General features: G+C 40.3%; 1 protein-coding gene across 4 annotated transcripts in view; it reads right to left on the bottom strand.

The window, feature by feature from the left end:
• The window catches only part of ints11 (integrator complex subunit 11), a 29,985-nt gene that overhangs the window by 4,210 nt on the left and 525 nt on the right, over positions 1-25,250 (bottom strand). Inside the window, exons 1-17 of one of the 4 annotated variants that reach the window (XM_052039475.1) lie at positions 25,197-25,234; positions 22,078-22,155; positions 21,893-21,990; positions 20,090-20,163; positions 18,687-18,915; positions 17,071-17,169; positions 16,304-16,338; positions 14,066-14,204; positions 10,475-10,539; positions 7,669-7,858; positions 6,657-6,740; positions 6,461-6,550; positions 4,593-4,755; positions 3,132-3,239; positions 1,713-1,774; positions 1,477-1,619; positions 188-317 (exon numbers count right to left, since the gene is read on the bottom strand). In XM_052039475.1, coding sequence (XP_051895435.1) covers positions 188-317; positions 1,477-1,619; positions 1,713-1,774; positions 3,132-3,239; positions 4,593-4,755; positions 6,461-6,550; positions 6,657-6,740; positions 7,669-7,858; positions 10,475-10,539; positions 14,066-14,204; positions 16,304-16,338; positions 17,071-17,169; positions 18,687-18,915; positions 20,090-20,163; positions 21,893-21,990; positions 22,078-22,105 — 1,737 coding nt within the window. In that variant the 5' untranslated portion in view covers positions 22,106-22,155; positions 25,197-25,234. Of the gene's footprint in view, positions 1-187; positions 318-1,476; positions 1,620-1,712; positions 1,775-3,131; positions 3,240-4,592; positions 4,756-6,460; positions 6,551-6,656; positions 6,741-7,668; positions 7,859-10,474; positions 10,540-14,065; positions 14,205-16,303; positions 16,339-17,070; positions 17,170-18,686; positions 18,916-20,089; positions 20,164-21,892; positions 21,991-22,077; positions 22,156-24,668; positions 25,235-25,250 lie in introns of those variants that run through there. The other 3 variants (XM_052039474.1, XM_052039477.1, XM_052039476.1) reach the window with 3 other exon arrangements.

The following is a 25,250-nucleotide window of genomic DNA, read 5'->3' as shown; positions in this document are numbered from 1 at the left end:
GTGGCGAAGTTGAACATTGCCCGATCATTTATACAAAGCAGCACACTTGACAGCTGACAGATATTCTATGAGCCTTTAGCTAGTTACACAATAACCTATGGTATATTCTAAACAGAAAGCTAAACAGACTATTTCAAGACTCTCCATTTTGCCTAAAACTCATTGCTTTTTCAAGATGTTTACTCACCTGGTAAGTCCATGAAACCAACACATCCTTAGTACTCTGGTCATCAGACATTGCACTGATTTTAATGAGAATGGATTCCACCATCACAGAGCCATCGGGGAGGTGCTGAATAGGATAATCTTTCAAGATGCTTTGAAAGATAAATAATAACATTAAAAAAATGACCAGTTGATTTATATTACATTATATTTTAATGCTTCATAAACAGTGACTACTTTAAGGAATTTTCAGGTCCATTAATCCCACTTAGTTGTGAATGCATGAGACATTTTCCCTTACATTGATGGTGAAGATCACAACCAAGCCAATTTTTGGCCAGCAGCCTGGATTTTGTGAGCGCACTGTTTGATGCTTTACTTTTATTATAAACTGTGCAACAACAGTCCATGGACTCAAAATAAACTTCAGTGGCACCAACATTTATCACAACTAGACTAATGGTTTGTCTCGTAAGTCAATTTGTTTTTGCTTTTTCTGGTCAAGAATAAACAGCCATTTTAACATCATCTGCAGAAATCAGAGTCAGATTTACAATGCTGATGACTCCAGTTCTCCAGCTCCTCCCACAACCATAATCATACAGATAAAAGGGTTTCTCTAATTTTGTTGCATAAGACAAATTACCATTTGAGTAATATACCAATATAGGTATGGTATGCAGGAGTCTTACTATGAAGTACTAAGGTGACAATGGTAATTTTATCACTTTCAGTAACAGAACCGATGGTGGAAGATAATATTTTAATACACTAAAACAATAATTTGTTTATAATGGTCCAATGAATATTGTCCCTGGTGGAGCTCAAAAATATGAATAATTATTTTTCATGCTGAGACAACTCCAACACTAAAAGGTGAGACTGCACAAAATAATATTGAGAAGGTTGTTGGCAAGAAATCAGGGGTGCAGATAATTGGAAATGGCTGTGATGTAGCCGAGGTTCTCACACTTCTCCCACCATCTAAGGAACAGCATTAACACAGTGTTCAGAACAGGATACTGAGCCCTTGTTAGAGAATATACACTTGTCATATTTGAGTTTTTGAGCATTTTTCAGTAAGTGTTAGGATAAAGGTAAACTTAAATATTGGGGTTTTTAAAGTAGGCATTAAAAAAAACACAAGAAAAAACAGGTAATATGCTTATGATATTGAAGCAGTTTCTTTCTTTCTCAGCTGTGGTTCTGAATGACATTTTATCCTGTGCACGTATCTGTATTCTGCTGCAGTTGCAATAGAGACGAACAAAGATAGTTCCTTTGATGACCCGATTATTGCTATGTACTCACTTTTTGAGATGATTGTATATTCGGTTTAAGGTGTCCTGTTCGGAGTGATGATCTTGCATCTGTACTTTGCAAGTGTAGCGAAGATGATGCTCGCTGAGACCCAACTCTTTTACAGCCTGTTCAGGCGAAACCAGACGAAGGCTCTAGATGTAAAGGCAACAGAAGTTAATTACATTCTCTCCCCCTTCAATTGATCCTTAAATTTACACTTAAAGTACAAGAAATGAATTACTCACGTTATCCTTTATAATCAGGGTGCCGTGCATTAGTTTCTGTTTCTTTGGATCAGGTAGTGGGCCTAAAGTATGGAGAGAAAAATCATGCAGTTATCATAACAAACAACTTTATTATAATGAACTTTATGAAATGCTCAGTTAGCTTATAAAATAATAAAGATTCTATGACATGGACTAGTACAGCAGCTGCCTCAGAGTGCCAGTGACCTGTTCTGGTGCTGTCTGTATGGAGTTTGTATGTCCTCCCTATAACCAAGTGGGTTTCCTCTGAATGTTCCAGTTTCCTCATACATCCCAAAAGTGTGTAGATTACTAGGTTAATTGGCTGCTGTAAATTGCCCCTGTTGTGTAGCTGAGTGGTAAAATAAGAATTTTATAAGATATCTTTATTGGTCACATGTACATCAAAACACACAGTGAAATGCATCTTTGCGTAGAATATTCTGGGGGCAGCCCACAAGTGTCGCCACACTTCCAGCGCCAACATAGCATGTTGCATAGCATAGCATAGCATAGGAGGGAGTTGAGGGGAATGAGGTGAGAATAATGGGTTAGGGTAGTATAAGTGTATAAATGGGTGGTCATGAGAGACACTGCACAGAAACAGGCCCTTTGATCAGTCTCTCTTTATAACTCCATGCCATTTTTATACACAGTGTGATAAATTTAAGTTTTGGTCAGTTCCAAATCACTACATGAAAATGTGATATTTAGTTTAATGCTTTTGAATAAAGTTGCAGTGCAACAAATGCTTATTACCTGCACTCAATGGATTTGGTCCAGATCTACATCCTCAGAGCATCAGGCTGCTACTCACGCTTCTGAATTTAGTTCAAAACTGGTCCACTCTCTGAATAAAAGTAGTGTGCTGGTTTACCATCCACCAGTCAAATCTATTGTCTTAGGATTCTGGTCATTGTGTTGAAATGCCAGTGATGGAAAAGGATTAATTTCCAAAGTATATACTTGGCAGCAACATACTTCAGCTACTCCCATCAGAAGTTAAATACACAGTGAAACTGTTTATATATTGTCTCAGCAATATCCTAAAGTTCACACCACAAGAACAAAACTTCTGCTACTCCTAATTGAAGTTTCCATTTCTCATAAGTGGTAAGCTTTGACAGGCTACTTGACCACTGAGAGCATCAGAGCTGAGCCCGGGTTACATATATACTTTCCAATAATCAATACAACATTATGATTAACAAAATGCCAGTTGCTCTTTCCTTGGATATACCTGTGCCCCTCTTGGCTTAGTTCTGGTAATTCACCACAGACCAATGATCAAACCAGGATTCATCTTAGCCAGGCAATCCACTTAGAAATACAGACATGAATCAAACACTCGTTTACTTACAAACAGAACCATAAGTATTTTGTTATTTTTAGATTCTAAAGAAAGCGTATTTTTATTACCAAGAGCTGAATCCCTCTTGAGCAAAGAGAGAGAAATATCCACAGGAATATTGGGATTGGTAACTATTGTAGACGTCTCTCCATTGGCTGGCATGTAGCAATTAATACCTAGACACAAGATAAATATTGGTAGGATATTAAAAACCATTCCAGAAGCCAACAAAAAAAGTTATTTAAAATTATACTAATGCCAAAATTGAATGGATCTCAACACAGCACAAGAGTAGGACGTTCCACCTAGAGTCAATAACAAACTGCTGATGGAACTCAGCAGGACAAGCAGCATCTGTGGAGGCAGAGGAATGGTCAATGTTTCAGATCGAGTGTAGAGGGAAGATAGCCAGTATAAAAAAAATGAGGAGGAGGAGTGAGGCAAGGGCTGCCAGGTGAGGAGGGGGAAGATGGACAGATGGAACTTGGGTGGGGGGGGGGTGGTGGAGGAGGGTGGTGGGGGGCAATATGATGTGGAAGCAACAAAGGGCTGCAGATTCTGGGAATCTGATAAGTAAGGCAGGTGATGAGTGGATGGTCAGCGAGGGAGAGGAGCGGAAACTCAGTGGATTAAGTGTGCGGGTGATAGACAGATAGGACCAGGTGGGGGAAGGGGAAAGAAGTTGGGTTATGGGGGCTGGGGAGGAGCAAGGTTGGGGGGGGGGGGGGGGGATGTGGTGGTGGTGAGAGAACTTGGGTGGATCAGAAGGAGAGACACCGGAACACAAGGGTTGCAGGTTACCTGAAATTGGAAAATCAATCTTGTAGCTGGGTTGTAGATAACCCAGGCAGAACTTTAAGATGCTGTTCTTCCACTTTGCACTTGGCCTCACCCTGGCAGTTGAGAAGGCCAAGGACATACATGTCAGTGTGGGAATGGGGAGTTGAAATGGCACGTGACTGGGAGCTCAAGATAGCCATTGCGGACATTCCATCTGGCCAGTCTGATGAAGGGTCTTGGACCTGAAACGTTAACTGTTTCTGTTTCCACAGATGCTGCCTGCCCTGCTGAACCTTTCCAGAATTTTCTGGTTTTAGTTGTGAGAACAGTGATGGCCAAGTCCAAAAAGCAGGACTATTTTCCTATTTAGACCCATGTTCAACTGTATCTATTTGGGAAAATTCTGATGAAAAATTGATGGAAAAGTCACTCTTTATGACAAATTGTAAGTGTTGCCAGATGCAATGAATATCAGTCCTGATAAAGGGTCTTGACCCGAAACGTTGACTGTTTATTTCCCTCCGTAGATGCTGCCTGACCTGCTGAGTTCTTCCAGCATTTTGTGTGTGTTGCTCTAGATTCCAGCATTTGCAGAATCTCGTGTGTCTCCACAATGAGTGTCTCAGCCTGTTCATATTTTTATATAATCCTTACAATTTCAATCACAGGAAAGATTTGATTCGCAAAAGCTTTGTTAGTTTACATCTTCATTGCAGACACAATAACGCTCAAGTTTGAATGAGACTTACTGAACTCCTGCTCGATCTTCTGTTTGAGGAATCCCATTTTCTTTGCTTCTCCATGGACCAACAGCACATTTTGTGGCTCTGCTTGACGAATGAGCTGCATGATGCCTTTTGCATCAGCATGTGCACTGAATGACATGTACTCCACCTGCATCTTCACTTCTAGCTGGGAAGTACAGTTAAGTGATAAACAGAGTTATAAGTTTTATTTTCAATTAAACTGAAATGAAATTTTTTAGCAGATTCTCAATTCCTAATTTAGATTTAATGCAAAAGAAATAACGAAACCAATGCATTATTTTTAAGATGAACTAAATGTACCTTGTAACATATTTTATTGCAACTCCTTATGCCTCGCAGTCTACAGATCTCTAATAATAGCTCACAAGAATAGATCAACCTGACTAATGATATCAGTTTGAGGAGGAAAAAGCTTTCTCAGCTAATTTCAGAGCAAAAAAGTACTTGCACTGAATGGTATACACTTTCAGTGTTAATAAAATATAAGCCAAGTAAAATTACAAGCTCCTCTATTAAAAGCAAGAGAATACATCTTTCTGAACCATGAATCTACAAATGGATTGCGCACAGAGGTAATATAAAGACAAAAAAACTGGGCTGATAAATAATGAGATTAAAACTGCAGGGAATATAGGGCATCATTATTGTGAAAGGCTTTTAGAAATATATTTAAAGCCAACATTTAGTCAGTGAAACAGCTGGACCCCTGAAAGAGCTCCTGCAGTAAATAAAAAATTGGTTGCGTCAGAGGAAACAAAGGACATAGAACCACAGCAAGAGAGCAGGATGTGATTAGTGAGTGCCTGAGGAATCAGTGTGGAGGCTTTTAAATAACAGATATAGTCAATTCAAAGTGCTGAGACAAACAATGCTGTTTAAATTTGTTAATGACATAAAATTGGACATGGGAAATAAAAAGCTACAAATAACAGAGAATAAACAAATCAATTACTGGAAATTTGGGAAAATTAAGGTTTAGACTAACAACTGCCATATGTGGACAAATGCAGAGCAGGGGAATCAGCTTGGAATTACAAAGTGAATGGTAGCAGACTGCAAGGCACACTGTAAAAAAAAAGGGATCTTGCGATATGAGTGTTTAGCCCATTAAATTCATCAGTATAGCATGTGATAGCAATAAGAAAACCAAAACCCAGATCTCAAAGTGCACAGCAAGAACAACAGAAAGCCACAGGCTGATAACAGGTTTACAAGCACTGATCCTGTCCCATTATGTGTAGTGTACACAATTCTATTTAGTGTGCTACAACATGGAATCCTTGTGTTAGAGAAGATACTGAGCAGAGCTATCAAATTCAGAGTTTAGGCACTAAAGGCATGAAAACAGACAATGAAGCTTGGATCATTGCGGGGGGCGGGGGGGGGGGGGGGGGGGGGGGGGGGGAGGTTAAAAGAGTGGAGCGAAGAATCTCGGAAATCCCTAACCCTCTGAAGTAGACCAGGGCCAATTGACTTAAATATCAGAATAATGAAGGATTCTGGAGATAAATGGCAGAGGGACTGACCACTGCTGCAGTCATCCAGCAAACAAGACATTTACATACAACTCCTGCCAGATCTGGAGGATACTAAAGATCCCATGAGATTTCCTAAAGAAGTTCAGGGAGTTCATCAGATATTCCAATAAATTTATTCCTTAACTAATACCGCCAAACAAAACTAAATGAACTAGTGATTCAACTCAGTTCCGTCTGAGGGATCTCATTTTCAACTGTCACTACATGGATCAATTTGATGAAGTCTTTTGCTTTGGGGTCAGCTGGATGGGTAAGAGTCTTTCCTAAATGCCTAAAAGCACAATTCATTAATGAATGCAAAACAGTGCTTACAGTTTGTCTCCCCTCCATTTCAAGTTTCCGTTGTCCACTGAGAATTTTATGTCCCACTGTTCCTTGCACACAGTACCCTGGCATGATAACCTTAAACAACAAGGGTGCAGATTACAATCCAGACAAAATATTGTGAAGTTATTGAAAGGAAAGGATTTGTACTGAAGCCTTGGTGTAAGTAGATCTAATTTCTAACCATGTTTTTGTCATTGCCTGCCCACTTCCTGAAAATCTGCAGGGACTGTCCAGCATGAAGCATGCCCGGTGTAGCAAACACAACCTGAAAAAAAATCAATCCTTATTAGAACTACTCTAGCACATATTACTAAACAAACCTTTTAACATTTTAATTGCAAATTCAAAATCCTAAAGCAAAAGCAAAATTATAAAAATAATTAGTTAACTGCTTGAAAAATCAAAATGCAGCAAGCCGCAGTACAATGGTAGTAATTCAGAATAAGTATTCAAATGGCAATTCAAACAATAATCACAACTGTTCTAATTCAGGAAGAAATGGACTTTTTGACTAAAGCTACAAGGATTTTATACACATGAAAGCTACTAATTTTCTTTTCAAAAGCAAAAGCTGTAAATTCCTGCTTATTAACCCAGCACCAACTCCCTTACTAACTCAGTGGTTTCTGATCCACTGCACACCAGCTAATCTCATTAAGGCGGAGGTTGGGTCACCACAATTAGTTTCAGTACCATCAGGCTGATAAACAAGAAAACAACTGTGAGCAGTGTCCCCGCAGAGGAATACTCCTCAGTGACCCCTGCTGGAAGACAGTATGTGGTTTCTGGGCACGTAATGGACAGATCTAACAGCTGTCCCTTTCTATGGTTGAGCAGTGTGCCAACATTCACATACAAAGTGCTCATTCTAGTCCATTGCCAATACTCATCAAACTACACTTATGAAGTTACTGACTTAAGGAAAATAAAAAGTGTTTGGATAGGTCTAGTTTTGTTAAAATAATTTTGAGCTAAACCATTTTGACCTTCCTATTGAATGATAGAATGTCGCAGTACAGGTGATCCCATGTTACAGCCGTTCAGGTAACAGAAATTCACCCTACAGATTTCACAAATCACTACCCAAAAATTTGAAATACTGAATAAAACTAGCTCTCATGGAATTTATGTGGGAAAAAGTAAATAAATAAACACAATTTTTTTTCAACTCACATTTCTTGATTCCAACATACCATTGGTCCAGGGTTGTCAGCATATGTCCTATCAAATGCCTTGATGTGTTTGAACTCAAACATGTTTCTCTGCACAAAAGTCTTCCTAATTTTTTGATTGGTCCATGTAATGAATAATTTATAATAATGGTTGGCTTTTTCCGTCAGTCCGGTTGAGAAATAAATAGGTGCCTTCAAGTTCATTCTCTCCCTGTGTGCAGAAACAACAGTACTTATCATTATTGTCATGGATAACTTAGCTGTGGCAAGTCCCCCTCCTCAGGCTAAAGTTATTTTGGTAGAATTCATAACATGTGAATTATACATAGTTTATAAAAGAAATGGGCTTAATGAACTAAATGGTCTTTTTCTGTACATTGCGCCTCAGGGTGTAAGTGGTACTGCTAGAAATTTCTTTATAGCTGCAAATGATTTTTCAATTCATCCCAAAATCTGAACACCATTTTGCCATTATAGCTCAGAGACAGTACTTTCACCTCTGAATGTGGTTAAGTGCACACCTTGGTTGAAATGTCAATGCATTCGTAAGGGAGGAACCATATTTCAAATGAAATGTTACCTCGCGCTAGCTGCTCTCTCAAAAGGATTGTCAATGTTATTCAAAGATGAACAGGCAAATTCTTCTAGTATCCTGGGCAATTAACAGACTACCTCTTAAAAGCATTTCAATAACTCTGAAGCACTTTGAGATACCATAAGTCATAAAAGGTGCTACACAGATGCAATTTCTTTCTCTTTAATTCAATATCCAAGTTGTTATTTGATGAATGAGATCTGGTTCAAGGCTAATTCCATGAACTAATATGAAGACAAGAAGAAGCAAGGCAGCATAAGCTTATATTCAAACTAACCAACAAAATGTGACTTCCAGACTTTCACCTTCTTCTGTTGTGTCTTCAAACAACATCTGACACCAATGGAAACCACCACTTACATGCAAACTTTAAGCCTGTAAGCCTTGCTGGTAAAGCTCCTGAGGATGACTATGAACTCTGTTCTGACAAAAAGTCATGCAGTCCTTATTATTCCACCAGTTTGTACCCATGGACTTCTGTTTTTTATATTATTAGTGGATCTTCCTGACATTGATTTGTGTTGAAATGGTGAACATCACGAGCCATATTTTACGGCAGCTGGCCATCTAACACTTAATTAGACTAACCCTTCAGCCCAAACACACTTGCCCACAAAGTTGCTGGAAGTGTGAGCTGGTAATGCCATACGAAGGGGAAAACAGACCTACCGGAACTCAATGAACAGAATGACCAGCAGGTTATATCCTTACCCAAGGAGATTTAAGGTTTGGTGAATTGACATTGGAAGCAGGAGGGTGAATTCAATGTCAAACCAGGCGTAGAAGGAGAAGTAAAGAGATGGAAAGACATACTAGTTTAAGAGAACAAGAGACAAAAACAAAAAGTATTTTAAAAAAATAACATTTTTTAAGGTCTCGTCCAAAAATTTAGTCTGAAGGAATTGTAATACTTATCTTTTAGTGCCAGTGTTGATTGACAGTAAATAGCAATCACATAATTAGAATGGCATTTATATTAATCAATTAGTCATAATTATCCATGCCAGGGTTTTATTCATATCTACTGCACAAATACTGAAACGAGAAGACGATGAAGCAGTCAGTGAGGTGTCACCTTTGTGAGGTTAGTTTGTAAGAATGCTGATGTTGAGTAAATCCAGTGGTTTGGATTTTATTATCATGAGGGTGGGGGAAAGAGCTCCTGGGGTTTGGCAGTATTCAAGGGAAGGATCTTGAGATTTAGCAGCATTGTTTCTATCTTCCAAAGTGCTCTTGGCCGTTTTTCAAACCTTTGTATCTACCTCCTCTCAAACTTTCAGGAAATAATGTATTTGAACACCGAGGTGAAGGGAGAATGGAGAATCTTTGAACAATGGAAACACAAGAACAACGAATTAGGAGCAGGAGCAGGCCATTTGGCCTTCCGAGCCTGCTCTGGCATTCAACAGGGTCTTTAGAATGCAAGAAAGTAGGAGTGGGAGAAAGCCACCAGGTCCCTCGAGCCTGCTCCACCATTGCTAATCTGCCCTGGCCTCATCTCTTTTGTGCCAGGTCCCCATAGCCCTCAATTCCCCATTCTTTCAAAAATTAATCTACTTCCTCTTAAAATATCCCCAACAATCTCACTTCCTCAATCATCTGAGGTAGAGGATTCCACAGATTCACCACCCCATGCACCTCAATCTTAAATGACCTTCCTCCATGTAACCAAGTCCCCTTGTTCAAGATTCTCCCACTAGTGGAAACATCTCCACAGCTATCTTGTCATGCCCCCTATGGATCTTATCTTTCAAAAAGATTACCCTTCATTTTTCTAAACTCCAAAGAATATATAATCACGCCTGATCATCTACCTTGATACCATCTTCCTGACTTATCTGCAGATTCATCTAATATTCAAAAACCTGTCAATCTCACTTATGAATGCCATCAATGACTGAGCCTCTACAGCCCTTGTGTGGAGATTTACAAAGATTCACCACCCTTTGAATGAAGAAATTTCTCATTACAGTCCTAAAAGGCCTACCCCCCAGTTTGACTCCACAAGATAAAACTGAAAAGCTTTATAATTAACTTTGTTTTAGTAGGTGCTCACCCCAGAGATTGTAATGACCAGGGGTTGAAGCAGGAACCTGGAGCAGATACAATTAATTGACTGGCAAGTGGATTTCACAACTTTCAGATTTTTTGTAAACTTGCACAGCAGAAGTTATCCTGGATTTTCCAAACTTTTTAAACTGTGCTATTTCTTTTAGAAAAGCAAAAATTTACCAGAAGGTTTCCAGCAGGATGCAAAGTTCCTGTGCTCGTCCGAGGGCAAAGACTGGAATCAGCACCTATTAAAAGGAAAGCTCATCAAAATACGAAACAATCAATTTCAAAAACATTAACTACAATTCACATTTTATTCACAGATCGTTACTGGTTGCCTACTTGGTACAGACTGTTTGAGGGAAGTAGCAGGGACAGACCATTGGATCCCAATTTACTCTGGTCTATGCTGAGAGTCTTTTGTCAAGCAACTCTGGTTAACTTGAAACCAAAGGGAGAGGGGAAATGTGAGGGAAGAAACTCCTGTTGCTGATTCCTCCTGGAAAGGGGTTGTGTATAGATGGGGTCTGTACCTTGATTGAAACCTAGTGAAATCTGTGAGTTTGAGAGTTATGGACAGTGCCAGTAGACTGAACACAAAAGGGTCCGGGAGCAGGATGGCAAGGCTAATCACAAGCACTGTATCCTCTAGGATAGCAGTCTTACATTTGGTTTATTTAACACAGGCTAGGAGGTGAAGCTGCGATATTCTGCTCCATATCAGACCACTCAAAAAAGTAGATTTGAAAATCAAAGATGTGACCCCCAATAAAAATGTGTATGTGACAAAATCAAAATATCTTATTTTACTGGGCTTTACCTTCTGAATATTCAAGCAGTGAAATAATTTCACTTTTGATCTATATACCTAGGTGATTTCTAGGCGCACAAATAAAAGGTTCTAAGGCGGAAAATACCAGAATCAGCCACATTAACATGGAAAAATTTAATTAAAACTCAATTAAAAAGAACTGCCAAGCTCCTTAGAGAGTCAACTTGACTCAGTAGTGGGATCTCAGCTATCAGATTTCAAGTTAAATTCAGTGCAATGCTCAGTGCAAGACCACAAATACTTGAGTACAAAACTAGAGATAATCAGCTGCAGGGGAGAATCTGTGATCTGCCAAGAGCCAGATTGTTCTAACAGGAGCTGTACTTACCTGGCAGGGGAGGAATTTTAATCTAAGCCTGCCATGGCAATGAGGGCTAGTCAACCTGACCTTGGTATGCAGAAAACCATTCGTGCCCATGTGAAGTCTTCTGTGGCTGCAGCGTCTTGGGAACGAGGCATCTTAGCAAAGAAGGGTTTGCTTGACATGCAAGGCTTCAGAAGAGAGGAGAGCTTTGCAATACAAGGTTTCCCTTGCAATGGTACTTTGATGTGGCCTTTTGGAAAGGGGCTGGCAGCTTGAGGATGCCAAAGTCTTTGAGGAGGAGGGCAAGAAAACACCTTTTCCACTGCTGAGTGTGAAAACTCTCCTACAAAAGAAAGAGCGAACCTTGGTTTTCTATACCCCTATATACTGACTTGATGTCCTCAAATCCCTCAAAAGGTATGTTTTTGGGCCAGAGAAAAGCAAATGACAAGAAGGATATGAACGTCATCTAGGCAAGCAGGAGAAGCATTAAAGCAAAGCTGAGGACAAACAAGATGAAAACACCCTGCACCTGCCATCACGTTTCTTCATTGGCACAGGTTGCAGCTGCACAGTTTACTAGAGGCAGCCAAGAGTGCATTGAATCAATGCAAACCTATGCACAAAGCAGCCAAGTGATTGGCTGTTGAAGCAGCGGAAAGGAGAGCCACCAAACTCTCGGTTATCCAAGATGTTGTAACCTCTACTAAAACTGTCCAAGCCGTAAAGTACAACTACATCCAGGCAGCAAGATAAGAAGAAACTCAGGAGCAGTGGGCACCAATCATAGCTGCTCCTAAAGAAATAAAAACTTGTACCACCACTGTCACCCCACACGATGAGCACCAAGTCAAGGAAGAGGAGAAAGAGAAGACAAATAGAGAGCAACAAGATAGCACAAGAAAGTTACAGTACAAACTTACAACAGTGTCACAAATCTCAGTCCAGGGGCTGCAGATGACATTGAAAGTGATCAAGAGGCAGGGTTTGGCTGGATCACTCGAGAGGAAAAGAATAGCCCACAAATCCAGAGGGTCCAATGTGCCAAGCAGCAAAAGATACCCGGAGTCCCCAAAGAGGCAGTGACACCTCCTCTGAGGAACAGTAAGAAGGCTGGCAGAAAAAAACGGCACAAGCTGGAAGGAAAAGAAAATGAAACCAACTCATCACCTAAAAGCAGGTCACTGCAGGAACCAAAGTGACGGGAGCAACACCATTAGCAACCTACTTCTGGGAGACCAGGAGCACCAATGCCAAAGGCAAAATTCGCTATCCCTGAAACCAGTGCAGCACCCCCTACATCCCAGCTTTGGGAATCTGCAAGCGGCACCACAGAGAACAAGGTACCCTGCCTCTGGGAATCCATGAGCAGCAAAAAGAACAACATTCTCATGCTGTCCTTTCCTTCTCGGCCGAAGATGTTGAGAGTTTGGGAGACGCTGTCAATGTAACCTAGGCGGTGCGTTTTGAAGATGGTAGACATTGCGGCCACGGTGTGCTGGGGCTGTAGAGAATGAATGTTTAGGGTGAGCACAAGTCAAGTGGATTGCTTTGTGCTGGATGGTGTCAAGTTTCTTGAGAATTGGTGGAGCTGCTCTCATCCAGACAAATGAAGAATATTTCATCACCCTCCTGACTTGTGCTTTGTCGATGGTGGAAAGCTTTGGGGTGTCAGGAGGTGAGTCACTGGCTGGATACCTAGCCTTTGATCATTTCTTGATGCCATGATATTTATGTCGCTAGTCCAGTTGAGTTTCTTGTCAATGGAGACTCACCCTCCCTCCCCAAGACCACTGATGCTGGGAAATGTCAAGGATAGGTGGTTAGGCTCTTGCTGAAGATCATTGTTGCTTGGCATTATATTGATGCGTATGTTACTTGTCACTTAAAAGCCCATGCATGCAGCTATGGACTTGCTCTTTGCTGAGGAGTTGAGCAGGCACAGTATTAGAAAGCATTCCTGCCAATTTGTCATTATAAATGGCACACTGATAACATAAGTTGGAGCAGCACTGCTGACAGGAGACTGTAAATCACCACATGATGAATTTACATCAGTAATGTCCATTTCAAAGATGGGAAGCAGGCAATATGAACAGAATGTTGAACATTAAAATATGAACTACATCTGCATACCCTTGTCTAGTCACTCCTCCCCTTCCTCATAGTCGAATCTTGCTTTATCAGTACACTTCATATTGTCTTGACCATCCACATTCAAACACCTGGGAGGCTGGCTAGGATGCTGTAAACCATGAATATTTTTGTTTCTTCTCTTCTCTTTCTTCGTCTGTCCCTATGTCCACCCTGAGTCCATGGACACCACTTGCCCTCTAGAACTTCACTTTCTTACCTGATACTTCAAGCAGTGAATGTCAATTGAGTGCTGACATTCCAGATGAGTTGATACTACCCCTGCCATACATTGTCACACAGTACATTTCATTCAAAAGCGCCCACATCAGGTGCAGCATTATGGCTGAGATGAGAATGAAGCACAGAGACCGCAGTAAGACTCAGATGCTCACTGTCTTAATCTATCGTGCCATCACCAAGCTTGCGTGAATAATTGCTAAAGAAAAAGGTGTAACCAGGAAAGCCATTTTCTGCAGAGAATACAATACTTATGCCATACCTTTCCACCCCTTTCTATTGCATCATGCACTTTCTTCAGGAAGTCTCTTTCTCTGCATCGTTTTGAGTCTCTGATGGTTGTTGCATATGTAGATTCCGAGATTAATAAATCAGGGCGACACTTGTCAATCCAAGCAGCTCTAAAACGTGCAAAAAAAACAGGATTTGAGATATCAAAAACTAATTACGGAATAATTTAATGTTATAAAATAGAAGTATCTCAAATTGCCCATCAACTCTGCACAGCTGTTTTTGTTCACATGAACATTTACTCAGAAGGAGGGAATTTGCCCATTGCATCTGTGTCAGCTCTTTGAAAAAACTAGCCAATTATTTCCACTTCCGTGCTCATTAATCAAAGCTCTACAATCTCATTTTTCTAATCACACCCTACAGACTCAAACATTTAATTTTTTACTTTAATTCATTTCTGCTAACATGTACCTCTAAAGTATCATTTTTTTCTACAGAATAGAACATGTTATGTTTTTGTTTTGATGGTAGTGTGGTAATTAAAGCCTTTGGGTTTATCAGAAAAGTTTTCATTATTTCATTCACTAAAAATGAAACTGAAATCAGGCTAAAGAAAAGCATCATCTCTGGCTGGCTGCATGGCTACGCCAGAAATGGTAACACGTAACCACATTCCACATATTGGAAAATTACATACATTCTTAGGCTTAGGCATCATCCCCCAATGATGCTATTGGAGTGACTGTTTTGGTGCTTATGAGAATGGCACAAGAAGCTATGCGATGCAGGACAGTAGTCATGCAAGATTTGGCATTCTTTATCGATACCTGCTTTTCAACTGCCTGCAGATTGTGAAAAGTAGTTTAAAGGGACCCATTTTATTGGGCAATGGTGTAGGGCTTTCTGCTCCAGCCAATGAATCTCACATCCAAAACAAAAGCAACAGTAAAATACACATGTTATACAAGGCGGAAATAATGAGGTTGAGGATAAGTGAACTGATAAGTGAACTGCTTTATATGAAACATACAAAACTGGTTGATAGACGTCAAAATCTATATTTATAAATAACCTCTCTGTCTTCATGATGCCCCCTTTTTTATTACTCAACTGTGCTGAATATAAATCTATCTCATTAAAGTTGCAAGCTGCATTACCCAACACTGGTGCATCTGCAATCTTAGGTACACATGATTTTAAAATTGATTTCTGGCCATTGAGTGGAGAAAGTCCTATTCCTCCATGACCAGTAAGAAAAGCTGGCTAGGTCAGAGGTATGTTTTTACATTTAATGCTGGTGGCACCATGTCTTTGGTGGGATGGAATTTACTAGTCCTATGATAGCTGACACAGTAATCATTTGCATTCAACAAAGCTGTCAGATTTGGATCTGCCACCAATGGCAGGTCATTAAACCACACTTTAGAGTCATGCACAAAATGTGGCCATTCTTGTTAATAAATGTGCTGATGAGACATCCTTTGGTAGACTGAGGTATTACATGTTGTCCCCCTAACATTTTCATTTAAACAAATTGTTAGATAAACATAGCACTGAAGCAGCCTGACCTCCAAATGCTATCAAAATTTACAATGTTCATGACGCACTATACTTACACCAAAAATTTTCTATCAACCTTAAAGACGCCAAAAGACATGTATAGACCACAATAAACAACCAGAATTTAACAAACTTAAGACCTGAATAAATCCCAGAATATTGCAGCACTTTCATTGAGCCACTGTTTATATATGAAAATTATATCTGGTGCCGGGAACATATTGAGAATAGCATTGGGCATTAGGAGAATGCAATTGTTTAGTAAATGCAATATGTAGCCAAGCTTATTCTGCTGCATAATACAGGGTCAGAGATGCAGCAAATACATTACAGGTCTCATTATGGCAGAATTTAAAAACCATAAAATATTGTTATAGTTGGAGACTCATCTCCCATCATTGTTGACTTGCAGCAATGTGAACAGAAAACGTTGGAGAGAGAAATCCGACATCCAAACCTACATTAAAAAAACTAATCTGGTACAATCTAATGGCTCCATAGATGGCAATCATAGCCTTGAGGCTACTTAAGAATAAATTCAGGAACATCAGAGAAGTTATGGCAGAGCTGCAGCTCTCTGTTTTACCCAATATTCAGCTTCAAAAAGAAGCAATAGTGTTGGAACAGGCATAAGCGTTTACTGGAAAATTACAATTGAAATAAATAAGTTTAGAAGCATAGAAAGAGACGCAATGTGCAGACTTACCCTAGATGTCGATCTGGTGTCATGTTGTAGTCACCCTATGGATTTTTAAAACCAAATAAATACCATCAGAGAGAAGAAAAGTATCAGGAGCCCACTTGCGAAATAAAAGCATTATTGTATTTTGTTGCTGAAGTTTCTTTGGGACTATTGTTCCTAGAGTACTTCTCATTTAAATGAATTGAAACCCCATTCAGACAAATTTCAGAGGGTGATAGAAACAAACCGAGCATTTCCTACAGGCAGGTAGGAAAAGCCAGCCTTAGTCCCACCTCTGCACTCTGTTTCCCAGATACCACCGGCCCTTCTCAATTGTTATTCAGCAACTCTGGCGGATGAATGAACGCCTGGTGAAAATATAATTGAATTTGACATAAATTGGTTGTGATATGGTCAGGGTTCAATAACCTACAGGCTCCACAATGTAAACTAGCACATAAATCTTGGCTACTCTTCATAGCCTTACCATTCTTCAATCAAGTTGTAAAAGTAGACGGGTCAGAAATGGCAGCTATGTGATCATTCAGTATAGTTCAAAGTGCAGCAAGTGAACAACCTTGGTGTAGATGGGATTACAAATTTCACCATGTTATACCAGTTGTTCAATGGAATAAGAGACATTGTAGCAAAATTGGATTCAAAATAATGTGGTTATTAAAACAAAAGTCAAATTCCAAGTAATTAACTCTGACCCTTGAAGCAACTGCTTGGCAGTAGTCCCTTTTAGTTATGCATGTATAGTGTAGTTGCTAAGATTTTTGCATACTCACGGTATACACCACCGATTCTGAGCCCACCCGGATGTGAACCATGGCTGCACCTAGCACGTGTCCAGCGTAATATGCTTTTATTTCAAGTTCATCGTCAACCTAGATCATTCCAAAAATATAAATCACGTACCTTCGAACTGATACATTTCAAGGAAGTTAGGAGAACTGTTTGTTTTATGAGAACAGGGCAGAGAATGCAAGGGTGAATCATTCACCTCAGGATGAAGAGGCAGCAGAATTGAAAAGTTTTTTTATTATTGCTAATATCAAAACAAAAACTCCATACAAGCCCAGCTAAAATGGTGTAAGCCCGGCCACCAATGTAAGATTTGTATATTACCTATGTATCCTGTGAACCCATTCCTCTGATATGTAAATGATTACAAACAATAATAAAAATATAAAATACTGGAAACACTCAGCAGGTCAGCCACCACCCTTGGAACAAGAAACAGAAGTGTCAGAAGTGGGAAAAAGAGAAAACAAATTGGTTTTAAATTGCAGAGTGGGTGGGGAAAGGATGGAAAGAACAAAGGGAATATCTTGGATAAGGTGTAATTGAGGTCATCCAGACAATGGGTTATGGGGGCAGTTAGAGAAAGAGAAAACATGAACAGAAGCAATGAGCTGAGGATTGTAAGAAACTGAGTACATGAAGAAAGGAATGTAAAAGTTGCAAAATTCAGAACTGAAAGACATGCCCAGCAATTCAGTCTACACTATGGAAGAGAGAAAAATTGAGTCAACATCATGGATGGATCGGTCAGCACTGCACTGACAGAGAAGGCGAGTTATCTTAAGCTGTAGAATTTAATTTTGAGTTTGGAACTCCACAATGTGCCCAGACGGAAGATGAGGTGCTGTCCCTCTAGGTTACATTTGCCCTCAGCTCTCAGATAGATAGGTCAGAGGGGGAGTGAGACAGAGAATTAAAGAGGCAGGCAAAGGGAAGCTCAAGGCTGCCCATGCTGACTGAATACAAGTGCTCCACAAATCTGTGTTTCATTTCTTGAGACAACTACATTTTGAACACCAAATGCTGTTCAGCAGATTGGAAGAAGTGCAAGTGCATTGCTGCCTCACCTGGAAAGCCTGTTTGGATCCCTGGATGGTAGGAAGGGAAGAGGTGAAAGGTCAGGTGCTACGTTTTCACCAACTACATAGGAAAGTGGTGTAAGGTTAGTCGAGATGGAAGAGTGGAACAGGGAGTTGCAAAGTGAACAATCCCTTCAAAGGCTTAAAAGGGGCGGGGAGTATGTGTCTGATCTTTGGCATACTGCAGTCGGTGTTCACAATGTGGTCTGCTCTACGCTGCAGAAACCAAATGCAGATTGGGTGACCACTACGTGGAGCACCTGCATTAAGTCCACAGGAGTGACCCTGAGCTTTCCATTAATTCTCCATCCTACTCTGACCTATCTGTCTCTCCCTCACCTCTCTGCAACTTAAACTAATTTTCTTTCTCTTTCTTGGTTCTGACAAAGAAGCTTGTTGACTCTATTTCTCAACCTGGTGCTGCCTGGTCTGCTGAGTATTTACAGCACTTACTGTTTTTCTTTCAGATTTCCAGCATCTGCCATTTTTTGAATACCAAATGTAAACAATACATTGCTTACCTGTACTGTCTGATGGAGGTGGATGGCTACAACTTTCTTCATGCAGTCTTTTATCATCTGAGAAGTAAAGAAGTTGGTCTCTCCTTTCTTATCAACTGTAATCTTCCTATAATCCTCTAAAAGGATTGGACAAATGGCTTTTGTAGGATGGGTCATGTAAATAGGGCCATCATAACCAATCATCTCACTCATGTAAGGAAGAGCACCACAGTGGTCCAGATGAAAATGACTGGAAAGAACAAAGATCATTTGGTGAACATTAAAACTAGTGTTTATTTTAAGACGTCAGAAAATGTTGAAGTAACAGTGATTTTATTCCAAAATTATACTTTATTCATAAAATATTCTGTAATACAAATGGGATATCGCATCATCTTTATTCACTCTACCAAGCATATCATTATATTTGCTTATAATATTTAGACTTTGTCAAAGAGTTACTAAGGATTAATTTCCAAACAATTCATTAGTAACACATTTGAGGTAGAAGGACTTTATAAAATGATCTTTCTCCACAGAGCCTTTGCAGGGACTGCATGCAGCTTCGGTGTGTCTCTCAGCATGTATCTCTGCAGATTGAAATGTGCCAGGTATCAGTATTTGGTTCTGGATAACCCCTTGCATTGGGGAGACCAAAGTAAGCCTTTCATCAATGTGATGATCTTCCAGCAGCAATCAATGTAGGCATCCCCAGAAATAGCCCATAGAGCACAGTCATGAATTACATAGTTGCTTGGGGTGAATCTTGGCATAGACCACTCCATCCCTTTTTAGAACATAAGATAACATAACATCTTGGCAAACATACAGACCACAAGGAGGTGGATGACCATCCGTACTGCAGCCACCTCCAGAGCAGCATGCGGTAGGATTGAGATTCCGGCAGTGCATGAAGGATCTGACAGGGGGGGTCCTTCTCACCACCAGTCAGACAAGGTCATGATGCTCTTTTGAGAGTTGTGGTGACGGGGCATTCTGCCAAATGACCTTGAATTAACTTAGTAAAATGCTTGCATTTCACACCAATCAACTAGATTTCTGGGTTTTCTTTAGGATTCACCTAGTTTCTTCATATTTTATAGACTCAATGGTGAAAAATTTAGAGGTTGTTAAAAGCAAGCAGAACCTGAATGAAACTAAAAATCTACTGCAACACACTAAAATAGTCTCATATTTTGAAATTAACAGTCAGTCCTATTTTAAACCTTTGGGAACTAAAATTCATGTTTGAAACAGATTGTTATCACATTAAGCAAAATATTGCCACTGTAATAAATCTGAAATAAAAAATAGAAGTGCTGGAATACCTAGCACATTAGGCAGTGAACAAGGACTATAGCCTCCGTACCTCTACCATAGTTCAAATAATCTTACGAATTCTAACCCAAGAGATCAAAAGTTACCTGATAATGACACAGTCGAGAAACTCTGTGAGTCTTCCATTCTGAGTTATGTAGGAGAAATCAGGAAAGCGTCTCTGAAAAAGCAAGAAGCACCAATTAATCATAGTGTACTGCACAGAGCCAAACAGACCAGGAAAGCTCTGGTTCAATACTCTGCGTTACTGAAGCAGCTGGGAAGCAATTTTGAGAGGTTTGCAGCTGGGAATAAGGCCATTTGGCCCATCAGATCTGTGTTGGCTTTTTACCAATCTCACTAACCTCTTTTACTTCCTCTGCTTCAAGGGTTTATCCAAGATTCTGTGAAAATGCAATGCCTCTTGTGAAAAAGCATCCCAGGGTCTAACAACTTTCTGCAAAAGAAATTTCCTCTGAACTCTTTCCTTACTCTCTTAATGACATTCACAGTTGAGAAATAATGTTGGTCTTCCCTCAAATTAAGTGACAGAGATCAGGAAGGAGTCACTGCAATGACAAGTAATAATAACTCCAAGCCAGAAAGAGTCAGACAGACCAGGATAGTTCCTGTTCAATACCCAATCTGTTGTGCTGCAGTAGCTGGGAATTAGCAACTTCCTCGTGTGTCCTTGGTTGACTGGCATTCCTTTAAATCATTATGACCTTGTGACTACACTCGGAAGCTCACATGTATCTGACATGGCCAAGATGTTCTCTATTTTCAAGTATTCCAGCTTCACACTTGCAGACTTACAAATGGTACAAGGTACCCAAGGATGCGGAAACATACCCCTAGAATGAGTCATCAGCATTATGGGCAATGGGAAAACTAAATCTGAAACATCCATTTTAAAAAACTAAAGAATGTATGGAACTACAATGAATCTTGTGGCACAGAAACTATTTAGGATTCTCAAAATCCTCATTTTACATTGAAATCTTGCATGCTTTAAAGGATATGTAAAGATAAATTTTAAATCCCAAAGGCAAAATTTTCTTGTTCAGTAGGATTTTATATTTTGGCTAATATCTGGGCAATAACATCCTCCTTATAAAATATATTAAGTCAGAGGAAGTGAGCCAAATAAGCCAGAAAGAACAAAAGTCCAGTCTCCATTTTGTGTTCACAGATGGACCTGCATCAGGGAATGCTCGAGTAATTAGTTTCACCATCACAATAGAAAGGGGAAAATATACCCAGGGTTCCTGTCTCTAGATGTTATTCCAAAACTGGTTGCACATGGCAATTGAGAGAAAGAACCAGGCTCTCAGCTGGCATCCTTGCTCAGTGAAAAGTAATGGAAAAACAGCCACAATCAATATATCATATCTGTAAGTATACTTGCACATACATTTGTATTACATTCTCTTAGTGAGTCAGACTCCTCATCAGGAGCAAAAAGCAGCACACTGCATCAGCTGATCTAATCTTGCCCCGATTTCATTTGTTCTTGCACTCTCCCTCTCAAAGCACATCAGCTGAGTGAACAAAACTGGAGTCTTCCTCAAATCTCCCTCTCTCTCTCAGAAAAGTGTAGTGCTCTCCAGCTACAAACACCACAGCAGGACAAGCTGCTTTAAAACACTTTTATGTGCAGAGGCCACTCAGATCAATTGTAATGTCTCTAGTGATTTGGAACATTAGACCTACGAACACTGCCCTGCCACCTTTCCACTGGTGGTGCTGTGGTCCAAGAATTTCTGTCTTGGGAGAAGATTAACAAGAGGAAATATAAACTGTATGAACTCAATGTAGCCCATCAAGTTAAAGCACCAAACAGTATAATCCTTTATTAATAATAAGCCAATGTTCACACCTTTCTTGGATTTTCTTTTACACTTACTTACATCATCATTATATCCCATGTGCATTCCACAATCCAGCATCACATTTTTCCCACCAATTGAGACCAATATACAGCTGCGGCCCACATCCTGGCCAGCCCCTGAAAAAAAACCAAGGTAGTTGTTTTTCTGAACTCATTGCACCATGAATTCCATCACATAACTTGCCTTAATATAGGATTTCTTACCCAAAGGCGTGACTTTTATTTCAGGCATTTGTAACCAGGTTTCCCTACGCCAGATCTGAATGAAGTCAGCCACTCATCCTAAATTTTGTGAAACAAATCTGTTAAGTTTAAACAACACAATATAAGCAAAACACAACACAGAGTACCAATTGGCTCATCTGCTGTGGCCTTCCTGCTTGTAGATATGGACAGGAGAAGATGTGTCAATATACTGAGGACCACAGGAAGAACAGCCTCTCCATGTCACTCTTATAACCTTCTATTCAATTTTTCAATGGCTTAATAATCATATTTAGCCTCTGAAAATGTATATACATAATTGGTCCACAAAACTATGACCCATAATCGGCACTTAAAAAGTAGTGGAATAGCATATTTTAATAAAATAGTATAACATTATTTTGATGCTGCCACTGGAACTGACTATTCTATTCATATTCTTTTTACAGATACACTTCTTAAATATTCCTTGTTGAAACAACGATGGTTTCAACTTTAACAACCACTTGTGTGAAAACAATGGTGCTAACTTGCCACTTTCTTCTTATTTCACACTCCACAGTCATGTAACCTTGTGCAAATCAGTGGAGATAATCTTCCACTGTTTATCATCAGAAGTAAGTCAGAATTTGTCAAACCTTCTCTGTTCTAGTGAGGGATAAAAGACACAGTGCTTGAGACAAAAGAAACCCCGACTGCTAGAAATCCAAACTATGAACAGAAACTGCTGGAATGCACAGCAGTCAGCTGACTATCAACACAAGTGCACCTCAAGGATGTGTGCTTAGCCCACTGCTCTACTCTCTCCACACTCATGTCTGTGTGGCTAAGCACAGCTCAAACACCATCTATAAATTCACTGATGACACCACTGTTGTTGGTAGATTCTCAGATGGCAATGAGGAGGCTTACATGAGGGAGATAGATTGGCTGGTTGAGTGGTGTCGCAACAACAACCTCGCACCCAACATCAGCAAGACCTGATTGTAGATTTCAGGATGGGGAAGTCAGGAGAACACACACCAGTCCTCATTGAAGGGTCAGCAGTGGAAAGGGTGAGCAGCTTCAAGTTCCTGGGCATCAACATCTCAAGAGGATCTATCCTGAGCCCAACATATTGATGCAATCACGAAGAAGGCTCTACTGTCACCAAAGACTCAGGCAAATTTCTATAGATGTACAGTGAGCACATTCTGATTGATTGCATCACAGCCTGGTATGGAACCTCCAATGCACAGGATCGCAAGAGGCCACAGGGGGCTGTAGACAGCCAGCTCCATCACGGGCACAACCCTCCCCACCATTGAAGGCATCTTCAAAAGGCGGTGCCTCAAGAAAGCAGCATTCATCATTAAGGACCCTCACTATCTGGGACATGCCCTCTTCTTGTGACTACCATCAGGGAGGAGGTACAGGAGCCTGAAGACCCAAATTCAGTGATTCAGGAACAGCTTCTTCCCCTCCGCCACCAGATTTCTGAACGATCCATGAACATCTATGATCGATTCCTTTTTTTTTTGCACTATTTATTTTTGTAACTTATAGATGTTTATGTCTTTGCACTGTACTTCTGCTTCAAAACAATAAATTTCTCATCATTTGTCAGTGATAATAAATCTGATTCGAATTCAGTTCAGGCAGAACCTTTGGAGTGAAGTAACCCTGCTAGCATTTCAGTTTAAAGACCTTTCATCCAGATGAAAGATTAACCTGCATTTTATGTTTTAATACATAATTTTTGAGCCTATCATAACTATACCCCTCAATGCAAAATATACATACAGAGAACAGTACAGCATGGGATAGGCCATTCGGCCCATGATGTTGTGCCAATCTAAATGCCAATTTATACTAATTGTCCTCCTCCTATGTATTATCTATATCTCTCCATTCCCTTCATATTCATGTGTCTATCTAAAAGCCTCTTAAACTCCACCGAACTGCCTGCTTCCACTACTACCGCTGGTAACCCATTCCAGGCACCTACCACTCTCTGCATAAAAAACTTGCCCCTCACATCGCCTTTAAATTGCCCCCTCTAACCTTAAAAGCATGTCCTCTGCTGACGTTTCTACCTTAGGGAAAAGATTCTGACTGTCTACCCTATCTATGCTTCTTGTAATTTTAAAAACCTCTATCAGGTCTCCCCTCAGCCTCTGACACTCTAGGGAGAACAACCCAAGTTTGTCCAACCTTTCCTATAGCTCATACCCTCTAATCCAGGCAGCATGCTGGATGCACCCTTTCCATAGTCTCCACATCCTTCCAAAATAGGGCGACCACAAATGCATACAATACTCCAGCTGCAGTTTCTGCAACTCCAACTGAAGTTTTATATGGCTGCAATATGACTTCCGTACTCTTAACTCAACCCTGACCAATGAAGGCAAACATGCTATACGCATCCTTTACCACCTTATCCACTTGCATAGTCACTTTCAATGGACTGGGACCCCAAGATCCCCCCGTATTTCAATACTATTTAGAGGCCTACCATTTAACTGTACATTTAGCCAATTACATCTCTGTGAAACAAGCAAAGGCATTATTCAAATTAGAGGCATTATATAATTAAAACACGATATTATTACCTCCTCCTCCAAGCTCCCTTTGCACACACAGTACAAGCACCCTATGTGGTGCACTTTAAAAAAGTGAGATTGCAGTGTGCATACCAGGAATGGATAGGATGTAAAAATGTTGCCCTGCAGGTTAGGGAATAATTTATGATATCAAACAACTTTGTGAAACATGTAAAAAAAATCCTTCCATGCTGTAACTATTCTGTGATCCAGGAAAGTCAGACGTGGCCTAAAATCATTTGTTATTGATTCAAATTCACAACTAATGTTTTCAGGTTAACATTCCGACCACTTTAAGCAGCGCAGTTACAAATAAGTTTGCCCCTCGGTGCTGCGATCAGCACAATACACTACAGCACCTCCCCGGCCGAGGCGCCCTGGGCTGTGAACGGCGCTACAGGAACGTCAGTCTCTTTCCCTTTAACCAATGGATCAGGCTCCGGACCGCTCTCCCCGCTCCTCAGGTACTCCACACTGGGTAAACTCACTAACATCCCCCCTTCCACCTTCAACGCTAGCCCCCGGCTTCAGGCCTACCTCAATCCCAGCCGATGCGACGTCACGCTGACTGACTTAGGGGGGAGCCAATAG

This window comes from Pristis pectinata, chromosome 26 (assembly GCF_009764475.1).
Source record: "Pristis pectinata isolate sPriPec2 chromosome 26, sPriPec2.1.pri, whole genome shotgun sequence".
Taxonomy (NCBI): Eukaryota; Metazoa; Chordata; class Chondrichthyes; order Rhinopristiformes; family Pristidae; genus Pristis; species Pristis pectinata.
This window is presented reverse-complemented; position numbering and strand designations above follow the sequence as displayed.